The sequence below is a fragment of the Neoarius graeffei genome, chromosome 19 (assembly GCF_027579695.1).
Source record: "Neoarius graeffei isolate fNeoGra1 chromosome 19, fNeoGra1.pri, whole genome shotgun sequence".
NCBI lineage: Eukaryota > Metazoa > Chordata > Actinopteri > Siluriformes > Ariidae > Neoarius > Neoarius graeffei.
Window position 1 is genome coordinate 30,516,255 of NC_083587.1, and position 18,734 is coordinate 30,534,988.

At 38.8% G+C, this 18,734-nt stretch overlaps 1 protein-coding gene across 2 annotated transcripts in view; it reads left to right on the top strand.

Moving 5' to 3' along the window:
• dok6 (docking protein 6) overlaps positions 1 to 18,716 on the top strand; it is a 141,103-nt gene extending 122,387 nt beyond the window's left edge. Inside the window, exons 5-8 of one of the 2 annotated variants that reach the window (XM_060899985.1) lie at positions 3,184 to 3,373; positions 4,452 to 4,590; positions 8,720 to 8,844; positions 18,572 to 18,716. In XM_060899985.1, coding sequence (XP_060755968.1) covers positions 3,184 to 3,373; positions 4,452 to 4,590; positions 8,720 to 8,844; positions 18,572 to 18,716 — 599 coding nt within the window. Of the gene's footprint in view, positions 1 to 3,183; positions 3,374 to 4,451; positions 4,591 to 8,719; positions 8,845 to 18,564 lie in introns of both variants that reach the window. The other variant, XM_060899984.1, reaches the window with a different exon arrangement.
• Positions 18,717 to 18,734: the final 18 nt, after the last annotated feature.

Below are 18,734 nucleotides of genomic sequence, written 5' to 3' on the forward strand. Positions count from 1 at the left end.
GGTTACAATGGGTTATTTTAGCCTATTTGGTTACACACTCGCCGCCACAGAATGTTAACAGCAATGTAATGCCTTTTCTGGCTAATTTTATTCGTCTTACCTCCAACAAAGTGGTCACTACACAAGCGCTGGTATGCTGAGGGCTGCCAATCTGTTAATGGCCGCTATCCATCTTCTCCGTCGGGATCTGATAAAATGATAACCCTTGCCTTGTTTGTTGATGGTTACTACATCCAGGTGCACAACAATATAGTGTCATGATGGAAGTCTTGCTGAAAATAAACACTTTCTTTGCTGCCGTTCCTCAGTGTTGGCTGTGGTAAACTACTGGTAGTACATGTCCAAAATGGCGGCCGCGTTTGTCGTGACGTCACGTGAAAAGGGTCCATATGCCCGGCACATTACAATTAATTATGGGTGGCAGCCAAGGGGTTAACAGGTGTGCCTCTTCAAAAATTAATTAGTGCAATTTATTGTCTTCTTAATATGTATATAATTAAGAGAGCAAACAGTAAATAATAATAATACAGTAAATAGCCCTATTCCACAACTGTAGTAATCCATATTATGTCAAGAACCGCTCAACTAAGTAAAGAGAAATGACATCCATAATTACTTTAAGACACGATGTGTCTTTTTAATTAATAAAAATAAAGAAAAAACATTGAATTAGAAGGTGTGTCCATACTTTTGACTGGCACTATACATCCGAATGAGCTGAAATTTCGTGCACAAGCTGTTGTGCTGATCTGGAAGTAGAAATAAGTGCAGCTGTATAAAATTTATTATTGAACTCAGTAAAATCTGTCAGCGTCTTGCATATTATATGTGTGTATTTATATGTGCACATAAAATATCAGTACAAAGTGTACGCAAGCTATGAAAGCACTACTCTTTGGACAACTTGTTCTTTTTTTTGTCTTTTCATATCATTTTCTTAAAGACCTGAAAATATTGATTAGCTTTCAGAAGAAATCTCATTGTCGTGACTCATTGTCGTGACTCCTCTGCATTCCAGAGGAGTACTTTTCATTATTATATTGGATTTAATTTGAACAAAAACAGCTACATCATACTGCCTTTCTCTTCGAAAAGGAAACACATTTGATATAATTAGTGACGATTCATTTGGGTTAAGCAATCAAGAGTCTATTTAGAACTAATTTATGTGGCTTGGTGAAGTCTTGTTTTCATTTCCCAAGGCAACAGTTGGTCAACCTTCATGTTCCTGGCTCACATACAAGCTAGACTATCTCAACAGTGGAAAATGGCGTTAGCAGGAAAATTACAGTGTCTTGCAAAAGTATTCATCCCCATTTGTGTTTGTCTTGTTTTGTCGCAGTACAAGCTGGAATTAAAATTTATTGTTGGGGGGGTTAGCACCATTTGATTTACACAACATTCCGACAACTTTAAAGGTGCAAATTGTTTTATTGTGACACAAATAATAATTAACAATAATTATTAATAATAATTAATAATTATTATTATTAAAATAAATAATTAATAATGGTAATTCCCCCCCCCCCCCCCCCCAAAAAAAAAGTCAATACTCTATAGAGCCACCTTTGCTGCAATTACAGCTGCAAGTCTCTTGGGGTATGGCTCTATTAGCTTAGCACATCTAGCCACTGGGATTTTTGTCCATTCCTCAAGGCAAAACTGCTCCAACTTGTTCAGGTTAGATGGGTTGCGTTGGTGTACAGCAATCTTCAAGTTATGCCACAGATTCTCAATTGGATTGAGGTCTGGGCTTTGACTAGGCCATTCCAAGACATTTAAATTTGTCCCTTTAAACCACTCCAGGGTAGCTTTAGCAGTATGTTTAGGGTCATTGTCCTGTTGGAAAGTGAACCTTCGTCACAATCTAAAACCTCTGTCTGACTCAAACAGGTTTTCCTCCAGTATTTAGTGCCATCCATCTTTCCTTCAGTCCTGACCAGCTTTCTTGTCCCTGCAGATGAAAAACATCCCCACAGCATGATGCTGCCACCACCATGCTTCACTGTAGGAATGGTGTTCTCAGGCTGTTGGGTTTGCGCCACACATGGCATTTCCCATGATGGACAAAAAGTTTAATTTTAATCTCATTTGACCAGAGAATCTTCTTCCATGTGTTTGGGGAGTCTGCCACATACTGTTGGGCAAACTCCACATGTGTTTTCTTAAGCAATGACTTTTTTCTGGCCACTCTTCCATAAAGCCCTGCTCTGTGCAGTGTACAGCTTAAAGTGATCTTTAAGCTCCTTCAGTGTTATCTTTGGTGTCTTTGCTGCATCTCTGATTAATGTCCTCCTTGCCCGGTCTGAAATTTTTGGTGGGCGGCCTTCTCTTGTCAGGTTTGTAGTGGTGCCATATTCTTTCCATTTTGCTTTAATGGATTTAATGATGCTCCCTGGGATATTCAAAGTTTGGGATATTTTTTATAACCCAACCCTGATCTATACTTCTCCACAACTTTGTCTCTGACCTGTTTGGAGGCTCCTTGGTTTTCATGTTGTTTGCTTAGTAGTGTTGCAGAGTCAGGGTCCTTCCAGAACAGGTTGATTTATACAGACATCATGTGACAGATCATGTGATAATTTGATTGCACACAGGTGGATCTTAATCAACTAATTGTGTGACCAATGAAGTGAATTGGTCTTATTGGTCACCAGCTCTTATTTAAGGGTTTCATACGAAAGGGGGTGAATACCTATGCACACTCCTAATTTCTGTTTTTTCATCTTAATTATTGTTTGTGTCACAATAAAACAACAATGTGCGTGTTTAAAGTTGTTGGTATATTGTGTAAATCAAATGGTGCTAACCCTCCAAAAATCCATTTTAATTCCAGCTTGTAATGCGACAAAACAGGACAAACACCAAGGGGATGACTACTTTTGCAAGACACTGTATTATATAATAATAATAATAATTTATTATTATTATTATTATTATTATTATTATTATTATTATTATTATGTTTGATTCAGTTGCCACTGTAACCACTTTGGGTTTTTTCCCCTCTCATCTCTTGATGAGTAATACCTGACCTTCTTTATATGACCTTCATGGAAGAATATTTAATGCTCACTGATGAGTCACTGACTCACTATTTCCATACCATGTGATCTTAGGAAGAAATTATCTATTCTTTTTTGAGAGCTATCCCAAAATGATGTTATGTTTCTTTATCTCCAGAGAGGTTTAATGTGTATCTGATGCCTACGCCCAATCTGGATATTTATGGCGAGTGCACGATGCAGATCACGCAGGAGAACATTTACCTGTGGGACGTCCATAATGCCAGAGTTAAACTGGTCATGTGGCCTCTGAGTTCACTGCGACGGTATGGACGAGACTCTACATGCTTTACCTTCGAGTCCGGAAGGTAAAAATATTCATTTCTACAAATATTTACTGTCGAAATATTCATCACAAATGAAATTTTGGTGCCATGTTTAGAAACGGGAGAAGTTCTTCACACTCTACTCATCTCAAACTGTCAAACACAACTCACTCCAAAATTGTTTCAGTGTCTCAGAGAGACTTGTTGATGTCATGTCCAACATCGTATGACATTGTTACATATAAAAATGGAAAAAAGGACTTTGCAAAGCTAAAATTAGTTTTCTCTTCATGGTAGTACTTAGCAATATGTCCATCCATCCATTATCTGTAGCCGCTTTATCCTGTTCTACAGGGTTGCAGGCAAGCTGGAGCCTATCCCAGCTGACTATGGGTGAGAGGCGGGGTACACCCTGGATAAGTTGCCAGGTTATCGCAGGGCTGACACATAGAGACAAACAACCATTCACACTCAGTCAATTAACCTAAGCTGCATGTCTTTGGACTGTGGGGGAAACCAGAGCACCTGGAGGAAACCCATGCAGACACGGGGAGAACATGCAAACTCTACACAGAAAGGCCCTCGCTGGCTACTGGGCTTGAACCCAGGACCTTCTTGCTACAGTATAAGGCGACAGCACTAACCACTACGCCACCGTGCCGCCCCCTTAGCAATATGTCATATATGAAAATGGAGCCACAAAAGACATTTCTGTTCCGGGGACAAAGTGAGCTGGATTTCATCTTTAAAATGGAAATATAGCAGGTTTTGGATAATGGACATTTTAGCTCTAAAGAGGTGACCTGGGACAGAATAGTGAGAACAACAGGAGAGTTAAATTCAGAATATCATTATCAAGGACGGTTTTGGCCTTTTGGGAACATTTGGCTGGTCCCCATGACAAAACCTTTTTTTTTTTTTTTTCTTTTTTTTTTTTTTACAGAAACAACAGCTTTGATTAAAAAAAAAAAGAAAAAGGCACAAAAAGAACAAACTTTCCTGGATGTTGAGGTTAGACTGAGGTGTAGGTATAGCATAAATTAGCTACATTAAGTATTATGTAAATGGAAGGTCTGTAAAAGGATAGTAAGACAAATGTGCGTGTGTGTGTGTGTTACAGGATGTGTGATACAGGAGAAGGATTGTTCACATTCCAAACGAGAGAAGGAGAAGTGATCTACCAGCGAGTTCACTCTGCCACACTGTCGATCGCAGAACAGCATGAACGCATGATGCTGGAATTCGAGAAAAAGTCACAGGTTATTGTATTTAATTTATCCATTCAACAGTTCGGTCTGACGTTAGAGAGTTATATTCTTTACAGACCAAGTATGAATACGATGAGTCCACGTTTTTTGGCACTAATTCACACAGATGTCCAGATAAGTAATCTAATTATAAAGGGGGTGTCATGGAACTTTTATTTAGCTGATTTTTTGTATTCAATGAAAGCCTATATCCCATATTGTCACATGGTATTAGATGTTGGTATCAGACTGCTTTTTACAAGTATGAGTAAAGCTATGGTCACCTGACAGCTCACGATGCTTTGCAATGGGTTATCGATGAAAATGATGCATTATGGTGATGTACAGGCAGGCTAAAAGTTGTAGTCACACAGCAGGCAAACACTTAACTGTCATGCCTTCGCATGGTTGAGCAGCCACGCTCGCTCACAGAACCCAGTCATTATGGGAAACACTTGATGCTGATTTGAGCGCAATCAGCACACGCATATAAGGATGCTGTTTTCACAGAGGCTTTGTGAAATATTATCATTATCACGGTCACGTGTGTTTCTTGCCATGTTTATGACTCTGCTTTTGGTTTCATTTGTGTTTTGTTACTCTGACCTTGCCTCACGTTTTGTTTTTGTAAATATCACACCTGCTAAAAAACAACTCTTCCTGCACTTGCATCTGTCTATTGCTGCATACCTGACACAGTACTTCGCAAAGTCTCTATGAAAACAGTGTCCTTGTATGCGCATGCTGATTGTGCTCAAATCAGCATCAGGTGTTTCCCATAACGACTGGGTCCCAAGCGCGCTTCCAAAGGGTCCCTAAATGCACGTTAAGTCTCGGCAGAGGTTAGGCTATGCATCGCTGCTGTGTTGATGAGGTTCCTGCGAGCATCAGGTACATGGATTTGAGACAAATACATCTGAAGAGGCTCGATGAACATTCCCTGAGCTTCAGGAAGTATTCCCATACCCATCTCTGAGTATTCGCTGCTTAGTTTGCCAATGAAAACATCACCACCAAATTGCATTGCATGCATTGAAGTTTTTTTGCAATGTTTTTGGCCACTCACAAGGTAGAGACGCACCAAAAACAATTTGCGAAGTTCAGAGAACATTCGCCGTGTATTGCACAATTGGTGGTGATGTTACCAGTTTTTCATCGCCAAGTATTCGCAAACTCATCGTGAACTGTAGTGTGACCAGGGCCTTAGTGAACACATTATCAGACTGATACCCAAGACCAGTACTGGTACCAATGCATCCTTAGGTACAGCCCTTTTCCCTTGACCAAGTCCTTGGTGTACCAGCTTCATTACTGATGATAAAGTCATGGTAATTAGTCCATGAGTATAATGAAGTATTAAAATGAGGTAGAATACTGAACTCTGTCATGCTGCATGGTCATAATACACACAGTGTTCCTGCTCACCTCACCTCCCAACTCAGATCATGGAAACTGATGATGTGTTCAGGCTTTTTGCTTCTGCTTTGCACACTCGATTTTAGACGACACTCTTAGACAAAAGACTTTTTCTCAAAAATGCTTTGGGGTTATAGATTAAGACCTACACTTGTAACTGGAAATGATGTGTGGAGGCCTGGGAAAACCCTTCAAATGATCCAATTTTCAAGTCAAGTCAACTTTATTGTCAAATATGCTATACATGCTCGACATACAGCACAGATGAAATTTCAGTCCTCTCTGACCCACGGTGCAAACAGGCAATGCAATAAATAAAAATAGAATAACTGAAATAAACAATATAAACAGTATAAACACTCTACATAAGAACTAGACATAGACTAAACACTCAGACAATATAAACAGTGTAAACACTAGATAAGAACTACACACAGACTAAACACTCAAACAGACAATATAAACACTCTAGATATGAACTAGACGTAGACTAAACACTTATATATATATATATATATATATATATATATATATATATATATATATATATATATATATATATATATATACACACACACACACACATTGGTTCAAATAACCAAACAGTCAAGGGCACTTGAGGTATAGCAGGTAAACATGGAACATGAAATAAGCAGTATAAACAAACTAGCAGCTGTTAAGATGAGGTAGTGCGGAATAGTGCAAATGAGCGAGGTAAAGTGAGATGTGCGGTCCCTGAGTTCAGTGTGTTGACATGTTTTATTATATATACTATACACTCACTGGCCACTCTATTAGGAACACCCATCCACCTGCTGTTTTATGCAGTTCTCTAATCAGCCAATCCCTTGACAGCAGCACAATGCATAAAAACATGCAGATACAAATCAAGAGCTTCAGTTAATGTTCACTTCAAACATCAGAATGGGAAAAATTGTGATCTCAAAGTGTGACTTTCACTGTGGCATGGGTGTTGGTGCCAGATGGACTGGTTTGAGTATTTCAGAAACTGCTGATCTCCTGGGGTTTTCACACACAACAGTCTCTAGAGTTTACACAGAATGGTGTGAAAAACAAAAAACACTGAATGAGCGACAGTTCTGTGGGTGGAAACAAACACCTTATTGATGAAAGGTCAGAGGAAAATGGCCAGACTGGTTTGAGCTGTCAGGAAGGATATAGTGACTCATATAATCACTCTTTACAACCATGGTGAGCAGAAAAGCATCTCAGCATGCAACAGCAGAAGAACACATTGGGTTCCACTCCTGCAGCCAAGAACAGGAATCTTAGAATCAAGAACAGGTTCCTATTAAAGTGGCCAGTGAGTGTATATACTAATATACACTATATACACAGAAGTAGCTCTAAAAGTACAGAGTTTTACAGAAAGTACCCCAGAAATCAGTCATATTATTGCTTTTGCTACCTGTTGATTATGGCCATCATATTATACTAATAATGTAGTCAGAAATATTCTCATTTTAATTTTATTGTTCATCACTTCTGGGAAAATGATGATTCATATCTCGGCAGAATGTTGTGATCTGTCAATTAAATGCTTTTGAGAATCTTATATGACCTGTGCATGGTCCTGTCTTGCTCTACAGTAGTAGCTCATTTGCTGCAGTAGGAGCTTGTTAGCAATAAACATGGTTCATTGGTCCATCCATCCCTAATAGCTGGGGTTTATTCATTTGGAAGAGGAAGTAAGTTGTACAAGGTTATGGTTATATGCATCAGGCATTTCTTGGAGGACTTGGAATATATCTGTTCCTCAGAATGAGCGAGAACACGATCCTGTCGTTCTGTAAAATCGAGGCTTCTCCATCAGTAATTAAAAGAGTACGTAAAAGGTTCTTGTTATCTCTTCACTGTTTTTGATATTTAGCTAGTTCTTGAAGATACTTTCGGGTTTGTTTCGATTTGGCGAGGGTGCGGTGTATCATGAACACTACTGACAGTTATGTAAGTGAATAAAGCCCTTGAACACGACGTCACTCTGACTTCCTGTTTTGGTATCAAATCACAGCCAAGAACCCGGTGCATGGGGACTTGAATATCTGGTTACGCTCAAAAGTTAAAACCAAGGAATTGTATTTAAAGAACCTATTCCGACACACGGATGTTGTGACCGCTGGCATCTGATTACAATTCATTATGTCCATTTAGCTACTGCACATAACTTTCCAGTTACTTGATCAAAGCGTGACATTCAGAGTCAGGAAATCATAGACATCTTTAAAATAGAATGACTTCATTTACCACTCTGTAGCTTGAATGTTAAACGAACGTTACCAAAAATAAGTCCAGGATTCAGTCACACCTCAACACATTTCTCATTGGGTTTTCCATATCACAATTTTTTTTGTTGTTGTTGTTTTCTCAGAGGGACAAAATGAAGAACTCTTTAGTGTCAAAATGTAACTTTTTTTGAGGACCTTTGAGGGCTTATTTCCATATTGTGCCCTTTGGCATTATATCAGGAAAACAGCATGATGATGATAAACGATATATATTTTGCAGTATTAATGTACTGATGCACAAGAATCATGTGCTGGTTTAAAGTGAATGTTAGGAAATTGCGATATTAAGCTCATGTTTATTTGAGTAATAATTCAAATTTATGTAGGCTTTTGAAATGATAATGTAACATGAATGCTGTGTGTTTTGTGGTTTGTGTGCGTGCGTGTGTGCGTTTTGTTTGCTTTTGTTTTTTTTGCAGACCTTTTTGAGGGAAAACACATTAACCAAGTCGATCTCTCTGCCACGGAGCGCTTACTGGCATCACATCACACGTCAGAACAGCATGGGAGACATTTACAGTTATCACGATAAAACAACAGGTGTGTTGTGCATTATTAATATTCCTTAATCAGGGTTTTAATATAATAAAATACAGGAAAACATCCTCGTTATGCATTGCTACACAATCACCTTAAAGTCTTAATGCTTTTCCCCTGCAACTGTTATGGTAAAAACCTCAACAGTGATGAATAAAATAGTACTTAATGGATCTTTCTCTCTGTTTAGAGGATTAGAGTCTCGTACCTGATGCCTGAGTGATTTCATGCAGTATTACACTCATTATAATTTCATTGGAGAGAACCCTGTGTATTGTTAGCATTAATCTTTGGAGCCGTTGAACCTTTTAGAGTTATTATATTTTGAAGATCTTTAAAAAAAAACAGCACTTATGGGACAAGTCTAGTTTAGTGTTTGTCCTTTTAGGGTTGCCATAATTCAGATTATAAAGCATTTCCATTTATTCCTATGTCAGGCCGAGAAATCATCTATCTATATATCTTTTTAAATCAATACACAGCCATGCTAAACCATACTGTTTACTTTATATTGATCTTCTGAGTGTTGTATGTTAGAAACCCGCTAGTACGTTATTTTGTCACATGAGGCATCAAACTACTATAATTACTGGAACATCACACTTACTGTAGACAGACCAAGAAAAGGGCGTGTTACAGTGTGACTAATTTGCGACTCGAGGTTGGAGAAAAAGTCCTAATAAGAAAATAAGACAATAAGCTACATTTCGTCAGTGTTTGTTTATTTATTTATTTATTTATTTATTTATTTATTTATTTTCAAAATGGAAATTTGTCTTTCTAATGAGGCAATGCCTTTAAAATGCAGCTCATCCATCATCATGGCATTTGTATTATCAAAGCGTTAGTGTTAGATGTAGTGGTTGTTCATCACGCTCATTTATTCTCCTTCGAAATACAAATTCGGCAGAATATTCTTGTTTAAAATTGGATAAATAAATTCAGTGTGAATACGAGAGAGAGAGAGAGAGAGAGCTAGCAGTGCAGTAAATGTTTCTGCTTTCACTGATTAGAAAAAAATCGTAGTAAAATATTTTGCTTGGTAACGCAGCTGCCCTTTCGATTGCATATTTAGATGAATTTGTAAACATGAACCCATGCAGATCTGACAACATTATTTTATTTGACAATGATTTATTGTATATTCACTTCCTTTGCATCACTGTTCCTTTTTTTTTAACCACTGATAAACAAGTTCTAACACTGAGTCGGTGACTTCAACAAAATGAAATTAGTTTTTTAACTGAATGCCTCAAAAACGCTACTCCATCCATCACCTGTTATTCGAACCTTTCGCCATTGACTTACTGAGATTTCATCCTGCTTGTTTATTCTTCTCAGCAAGAAATCCAACAGGATGTTGTTCCTTTTTTTTTGAAAATGATTGAATACACTGAATGAATGCATCACTAGAATACAGAGTGTGTAACAAGAGAAAGACAAAGAAAGAAAACAAATGTCTTCCAGATAATGCTGAAGCAATGAGTAAAAGTAAAAATAAGTAATACTTTAAAGATGATATGTGTGATATGTAAAAAGTCTTTTTAGATCTGCAATAATCATCATTTCAAAGATACTTGAGGAAAAACTGATTTATAATGTTGGCTGACAGTGGATGTATGTAGTTTCTAAATTTCAGGCTGCTTTTAACGTTTTTCTGGGCCAGAATTGAGCTTCACTCACAGCTGGAACAGACCTCATCTTTTTTTTCTTTTTTTTTTTTTATAAACAAAGCACTAACAAGGCATAATTAGTTTTAATGTATGGGTTTGCTATTATTTGTTTTGAGATTTTTTTTTTTTTTGCAGTGGTTGTAAAAAGCTTTTCATTGATTTTTGTTGCAGTTCACCTCACTGGCAGCAGAGGGCTCTTAAAATGACACACTGCTCCTTTAATACCTAACTAACTCTTAGATGTTTTAATATTTAATGTTGCATAAAGCTGGATTTCCCTCAGTAATCGTATACGTCTAAACCATGCTTGCTTTTCATGTTCAAACCAGAGGGCTTACATTTAACAAGTAATATATAACATGTACATGAATATTATCCATCGTTCATTCAGGTTCACGAATCCTGTTCAGGGTCACATTGGATCTGCAGCTTATTCCAGAGACACTTTTAGAACGAGGCTTGGATGCCAGGACACTATGCATACACCCATTTACAACTACAGTAGAGGCAGTTTAGAGTAGCCAGTACATCCTACATCTACCTACAACATGTTTTTGGGATGTGGGAGGAAACCAGAGAACCTGGAGGAAATCTACACACACACGTGGTGTGAAAATACAAAGCTCCACATAAGCAGTAACCCGAGTGAAAAGCTCAGGATCGAACTGGAGACCTTGCAGCTGTGAGGCAGACATGCCTATGCTTTATACCAACATGCCACCTATTTATGTAGATCTTTCTTTTAATTAGCAGTCTGCATTCTCAAAAAGGTCACATGACTGGATATGTCACTCTGATAAAGCTTGTTCTGGTGGTGGTGCTACATTTTTGTAAATCAACACGAATTCAAATGTCATGATGTGTTGATGGAATTTCACATGCACATATTTTTCAGTTATGCCGGATCAAATTAATGAACATCTCCAAAGCCTTTTGTTTGACTGCTTAAATACAATGCTGAAATAACTTTGGGATGTATTTATGGAATTATGATCTTTTTTTAAGGTCTGATGGTGTTTAACCTTCAGGAAAGTAACAGGAATTAATTCCTAAGATGCCTCTGATCATATTTGTTGTTTGAACAGAATGGTTGGAGTCATGAATTCATGTTATATGATCGTATATTGAAACTAGAAGGGCACTCGGTAGAGTGTATGCCTCTGCCAAGCAACATGTTATCAACATCAAAATCGAATCACTAGAACCTAGAACAATACTAAAGCTGTCCACCAAATTTCATCCAAATCCGTTCACTACTTTTTGAGTTATGTTGGGAACAGACAAAAAAAAATGGATCTACATACATATCTGAATTTGCATCAAAATCTAAATTGTTCCTCGGCCCATGACTCACCTTTTGTCAAACTTTCATCAAAATCCGTTGACTACTTTTTGAGTTACGTTGGGAACAAACAAACAAATAAATGGAGGTGAAAACAGAACCTCCTCCAATAAAGGATGGTGAAGCCATGGCCTAATGTTTAGAGAAGCAGCTTTAGGTCCAAACGGTTCCTGGTTTGATTCCCTGGACCAGCAGGAATGGCTAAAGTACCCTTGAGCAAGGCATCCAAGACTGCTCTGGGTATGTTGTACTGCTAAATGCCATTAATGTAATGTAATTAATTAGCATAATTAACAAGGCCTCAGACTGCCGCTGTATTGTATGTGGAACAAACATTGTTCTTTTATCAGAGCATAGAAACATGTCAGTTCTTCTTCCTGGTAAGAAGACATATGTACATCCAGATGCAGTAGACAGAGCTTTGTTTGACGAGCACTGAAGTGCTCCTTTCAGTCAGGCACTCTGGTCTGTCTCTGACGTGTCTTCTTGTTGGAATGATGAAGAAGATATAAGTGGCTGTTCAGTTTGGCTTGGTCAGGTGGAAAGGACACATATACACATGCACACAGACCGATTGTCCCTGCAAAATTTGGTCCCCATAAACAGATAAAAACTTGGCCACACACACACACGTGATGCGACCTGCTTCAGACGTTGAGAGCCACTGAACGCTTCGATCAGCTTGATTGCTCCCAAGTGTCTCATTCTGACTGCGGAGTTTTGTGTGCGCGCGTGTGTGTATACTGACCTTCAGAGTTACGTAAATGGCACTTTGATCAAAACATGTGTTCCTCTTGTGAGAAACAATGACAGTTCTGAGGACAACATATGACAGCATTCAACATCCTGAATTATTGACAATTTTCTGGACTCTCTCTTCCCTTATTTCGCATGAGTGATCTTCGTCATTGATTTTCCCACTTGAAAGATGCTCGCTTTGTGCTACTTTAAAAGGAGAATGTTTTAAATTCACTAATGTGAAATAAAGTCTACTGCATAAAAGCATGTCTGACTGAGATAATTACAGCGTGTCCCAAAATTCTCTGTACTTAGGATAAATCAACACTTCCAGATTTCCAAAATTTTATCTTCTAAAATTTTTCATACTTGGTTTATATTATATTTAGCGCAATGATCATTTAATAATGCCGACAGACTGAGATTTCAGAATTCGAATAAATTCATTGCAAGCCACAGTGAGTGTGTGACATGGATCTACTGAACTTGGATATAAGATCAGGTTTGGTGCAATCAAAAAGATCCAGGACTGTTCCTGTTGCGAACGAATGGAGCATAGCATGGTCATGCACATGAAGCAGGAGTGAGCAGTAACACTTGTGAAACAGTATGCCGCTTGATGTCGCGCTGTAAACATCGGGTCCTGTGTTACATGCGTTTTTATGACAAAATGCACATGAAGCAGTAAGCCAGGCGAGGCATTTTGATTGGCATTCACACTTCAAAATACCTCACCCAGCTCATTGCTTCATTGTTGTAGGCTTGCTGAAGCATTTCAAGGGTCTCTGTTGCTGATTCCCTGAGTTTGACACAGAATTTGCAAATGTGCATGTGCACATTGTCACAAAAACACATATAACAACAATCTCGATGCTGACAGCACGACATCACATGGCGTACCGATTCACGAGAAGTACTGCTTGCTCCTGCTGAATGCACATGACCTTGCTGTACTCTGTTCATTAGCAACAGGAACAGTCCTGGCACTTTTTGATCACACGGCGTACACTATGTACAATGTATGATGATGACGTTTACTGAATTGTAGGCAAATCAGTGTACAAGAATAAAACGGCGTATTTAATTAGTCTACGCCGGTATAGTGGTCAATGGTGAAGCTAAGAAAGAATCCAGTCCTTGCTGGTTTGGTGCCAGTGTTGTGTTGATCAGTGTGTCATTTCATGCTGCATTCCTATTGGTTGGTTCGTAGATGTACTTGTAGGACATAGCAGCAGACATACACTGTGTGCACAATTATTAGGCAAGTGAGTACTCTGACCCTACCATTATTTCTATGCATGTTTTCCAACCGCAAGCTAGATACACTTGAATGCTAATTGGATTTAAGCATTCTCAGGTGGTATTTATTTGTGTAATGAGGGAGGGTGTGACCTAAAGTCATTAATACCCTATATTAAGGTGTGCATAATTATTAGGCAGCTTCTTTATCTCAGGCAAAATGGGCCAAAAAAGAGATTTAACAGACACTGAAAAGACAAAAATTGTAAAATGCCTATCAGAGGGATGCAGCACTCTTGAAATAGCTAAGCAATAGAAATGTGAGCACAGAACAATCAAACGTTTTGTTGCAAATAGTCAACAGGGTCGCAAAAAATGTGTGGAGAAGAAAAGACACAAATTAACTGCAAAAGACTTGAGAAGGATTAAACATGAAGCTACCAGGAACCCATTATCCTCCAGTGCCACAATATTCTAGAACTGCAACCGACCTGGAGTGTCCAGAAGGACAAGGTGTTCGGTGCTCAGAGATATGGCCAAGGTAAGGAAGGCTGAAACACGACCACCACTAAACAAGACTCACAAGTTGAAATGTCAAGATTGGGCCAAGAAATATCTGAAGACAGATTTTCCAAAGGTTTTATGGACGGATGAAATGAGAGTGACTCTGGATAGACCAGATGGATGGGCCCATAGCTGGATAACTAATGGACACAGGGCACTTTGACTCAGACACCAGCAAGGTGGTGGAGGGGTAATGGCATGGGCTGCTATTATTAAGGATGAGCTAGTTTGACCATTTCAGGTTGAAGATGGACTTAACATCAACTTCCAAACCTACTGCCAGTTTCTAAAAGATACATTCTTCAAGCAGTGGTATGGGAAGAAGTCTGCATCATTCAAGAAGGCCATGATTGTTATGCAGAACAATGCACCATCACATGCACCCTAGTACTCCACTGCTTGGCGAGCCCGCAAAGGCCTTAAAGATGACAAAGTAATGACATGGCCCCCTTCCTCACCTGACTTAAACCCTATTGAGTACTTGTGGCCCCTTCTTAAGCATTAGATTTACAGCGAGGGAAGACAATACACCACTCTGAATAGCATTTGGGAGGCCATGGTTGCTCCTGCACAAAAAGTTGATTGTCAACAAATCAAAAAACTAACAGACTGGATGGAAGGCTCATGGCAGTTATTGAAAAGAAGGGTGGCTATATTGGTCACTGAATATTTTTGAAATGCTAGAAGTGTTTATTTGTTAATTCTGAGTTGTTTATTTGTTACACTGAAAATTAAAATAAACAAGTGAGATGGGGAAACTTTAAGCTTTTCATTTAGTTGCATAATAATTCTGCACACTAAATGTTGCCTAATAATTGTGCACACTTATATATTCCCCTGAGAAGGCCTAAACTCCCCTTTCCTTTGTTAATCATTCTGGTTTTAGGTTTATTAACAATTTGGATTGACTGAGAGCACTGTATTTGTTCAACGATAAAATTAATCATCAGGAATACAACTTGCCTAATAATTGTGCACACAGTGTATTATGAGATGGCCATCCTACAATTTGGACAGTCAGAATTGGTCGCAAGATCGTAACAGCGGCCATCTTTGAACCTCTCTCATACTGTGACCAAAAATATCACCAGGTTTCTTTCACGTTGGTCATCTTTCATCTGAGACAGCCCAGAATGTAGCCTACAGTGTATACTGCTGTAAAGGAACACATTCGAAGTATTACCTGTGTAACACCAGATGTGTTAACATGAGTTCATCATGAGTGGGAGAGATGACTCAGCGAAATGGTGAGCATCCATGTAGAAAATGTTTTTGTAAATAAAGTTGGTTACATTTTGCTAGAAATGTTCATTTAACCTGTATTAGGAGACTTTTGGGAGCTATGTTCATTCGGAATGCACTAAAATTTTGGCTACCAAACATCTTTTGCCTGCAAATGGTCAGTAAACAAACAATGGAAAATGTCAGTCATGTGGAACCATTTTACAGTTTCTACAAGGGAGATTAGATTATTTGAGAAAAGGACTATCGGAAATGCACTGTTTTTCCTCCTTCCTCTTCCTGAGATTACGTACCGGTATTCTCCTCAGGGTTCGCAGGTCAGATTATATCCATTTTAGGAAAAGACAGGAAACATACAGTGGTGCTTGAAAGTTTGTGAACCCTTTAGAATTTTCTATATTTCTGCATAAATATGACCTAAAACATCATCAGATCTTCACACAAGTCCTAAAAGTAGATAAAGAGATCCCAGTTAAACAAATGAGACAAAAATATTATACTTGGTCATTTATTTATTGAGGAAAATGATCCAATATTACATATCTGTGAGTGGCAAAAGTATGTGAACCTCTAGGATTAACAGTTAATTTGAAGGTGAAATTAGAGTCAGGTGTTTTCAATCAATGGGATGACAATCAGGTGTGAGTGGGCACCCTGTTTTATTTAAAGAACAGGGATCTATCAAAGTCTGATCTTCACAACACATGTTTGTGGAAGTGTATCATGGCACAAACAAAGGAGATTTCTGAGGACCTCAGAAAAAGCGTTGTTGATGCTCATCAGGCTGGAAAAGGTTACAAAACCATCTCGAAAGAGTTTGGACTCCACCAATCCACAGTCAGACAGATTGTGTACAAATGGAGGAAATTCAAGACCATTGTTACCCTCCCCAGGAGTGGTCGACCAACAAAGATCACTCCAAGGGCAAGGCGTGTAATAGTTGGTGAGGTCACAAAGGACCCCAGGGTAACTTCTAAGCAACTGAAGGCCTCTCTCACATTGGCTAATGTTAAGGTTCATGAGTCCACCATCAGTAGAACACTGAACAACAATCGTGTGCATGGCAGAGTTGCAAGGAGAAAGCCACTGCTCTCCAAAAAGAACATTGCTGCTCATCTGCAGGTTGCTAAAGATCACGTGGACAAGCCAGAGAGCTATTGTAAAAATGTTTTGTGGATAGATGAGACCAAAATATAACTTTTTGGTTTAAATGAGAAGTATTGTTTTTGGAGAAAGGAAAACACTGCATTCCAGCATAAGAACCTTATCCCATCTGTGAAACATGGTGGCGGTGGTAGTGTCATGGTTTGGGCCTGTTTTGCTGCATCTGGGCAGGATATCTGTCCATGAACTGAATCTCAAGAGAAGGTGGGTCATGCAGCAAGACAACGACCCTAAGCACACGAGTCGTTCTACCAAGGAATGGTTAAAGAAGAATAAAGTTAATGTTTTGGAATGGCCAAGTCAAAGTCCTGACCTTAATCCAATTGAAATGTTGTGGAAAGACCTGAAGCGAGCAGTTCATGTGAGGAAACCCACCAACATCCCAGAGTTGAAACTGTTCTGTACGGAGGAATGGGCTAAAATTCCTCCAAGCCGGTGTGCAGGACTGATCAACAGTTACCGGAAATGTTTAGTTGCAGTTATTGCTGCACAAGAGTGTCACACCAGATACTGAAAGCAAAGGTTCACATATTTTTGCCACTCACAGATATGTAATATTGGATCATTTTCCTCAATAAATAAATGACCAAGTATAATATTTTTGTCTCATTTGTTTAACTGGGTTCTCTTTATCTACTTTTAGGACTTGTGTGAAAATCTGATGATGTTTTAGTTCATATTTATGCAGAAATATAGAAAATTCTAAAGGGTTCACAAACTTTCAAGCACCACTGTACATTCATATACAGTATGTATGTAAAAAGATGAGTAAATACATATCGCTGTTGTTCCTGATGTTATACCCTGCCGTTAAGTGTGAAGGATGTTGCCATTTTTATCGTCAACTTCATTCATTTAGTTCAATATTTTCTTAGAGCTGTCGATTTGTGTTTGATATAATTTCAGTATTATTGAATGTAATGATTTATTCTTGGTGGTTCTGGTGCTGTTGTGGTTCCGGATAGTGAGGATACATGGGTATAAGAAATAATACGATAATGATAAGAGGCTTTATGCCATGACAAATGCAGGGTTGCAGTGTGATTTTGAGATGCGCTGTTCTGCCATGATGTGTAGGAGTAAATATAGTGGCAGTATAAATAGGAGACTCAACCAGCTGTGCGTGTGTGCCTCCTGCTCCTGTATTCTTCTCTGCTCAGGCCAAATCCCAAAGCACCTGAGAGCCTGGAATACACACACACACACACACACACACACACAGAGTAACTTGCTTGACAGCAATTTCCAAGGTGACAGTAGTGTCGAGACACACACACACACACACACACGTTTGTTTCACTATCTCTGTGTGAGGACCTTCCATTGACAATTATTATTGCAGTTCATTCATACTGTGCCTGCACCTCAACCCAACCCAACTCTAACCTCAGTAATGAAAAGGCTCTTTTTTTATTTTTGTTTAAAAAAAACAACAACACAGCAGCAATTTCCCTATGTGGCCCATCCAAATGTCCCCACAAGGTCGAAATAGTCAGATTTTACTCTCCTTGTGGGGACATCTGGTCCCCAGTAGTATATACAGTAAACACATTCACAGATCTGTGTTTAAGCACAGAGGTGTATGGTGTTGAGCAGAACGAGAGTTATTCGCTCACCCACCATCACCTACTTTGGTTCTAGAGTGATGTTTAATTCACAGGTCACTGTGACCAGTTCCGACTTTAACTCCTGTCTGTCCATGTGTCTGTATGTCTGTCTCACTGACTCTTCCTAATAATCTATCGTTTTTTTTTTCTTTCCTTAGGTGTGAGTTCGATGATGACCCTGATCCCTCGAGCTCAGACTTTCCAAAGCTTCCTGACTGAAGAGACAGAAGAGGAAAAACGAGAGAAGGAGAGATCAGGCTCGCCCTCTAGTGAACATAAAGGGCACTACAGCTCTTCACTACTGCACTGACATGCACTGCACTCGAAC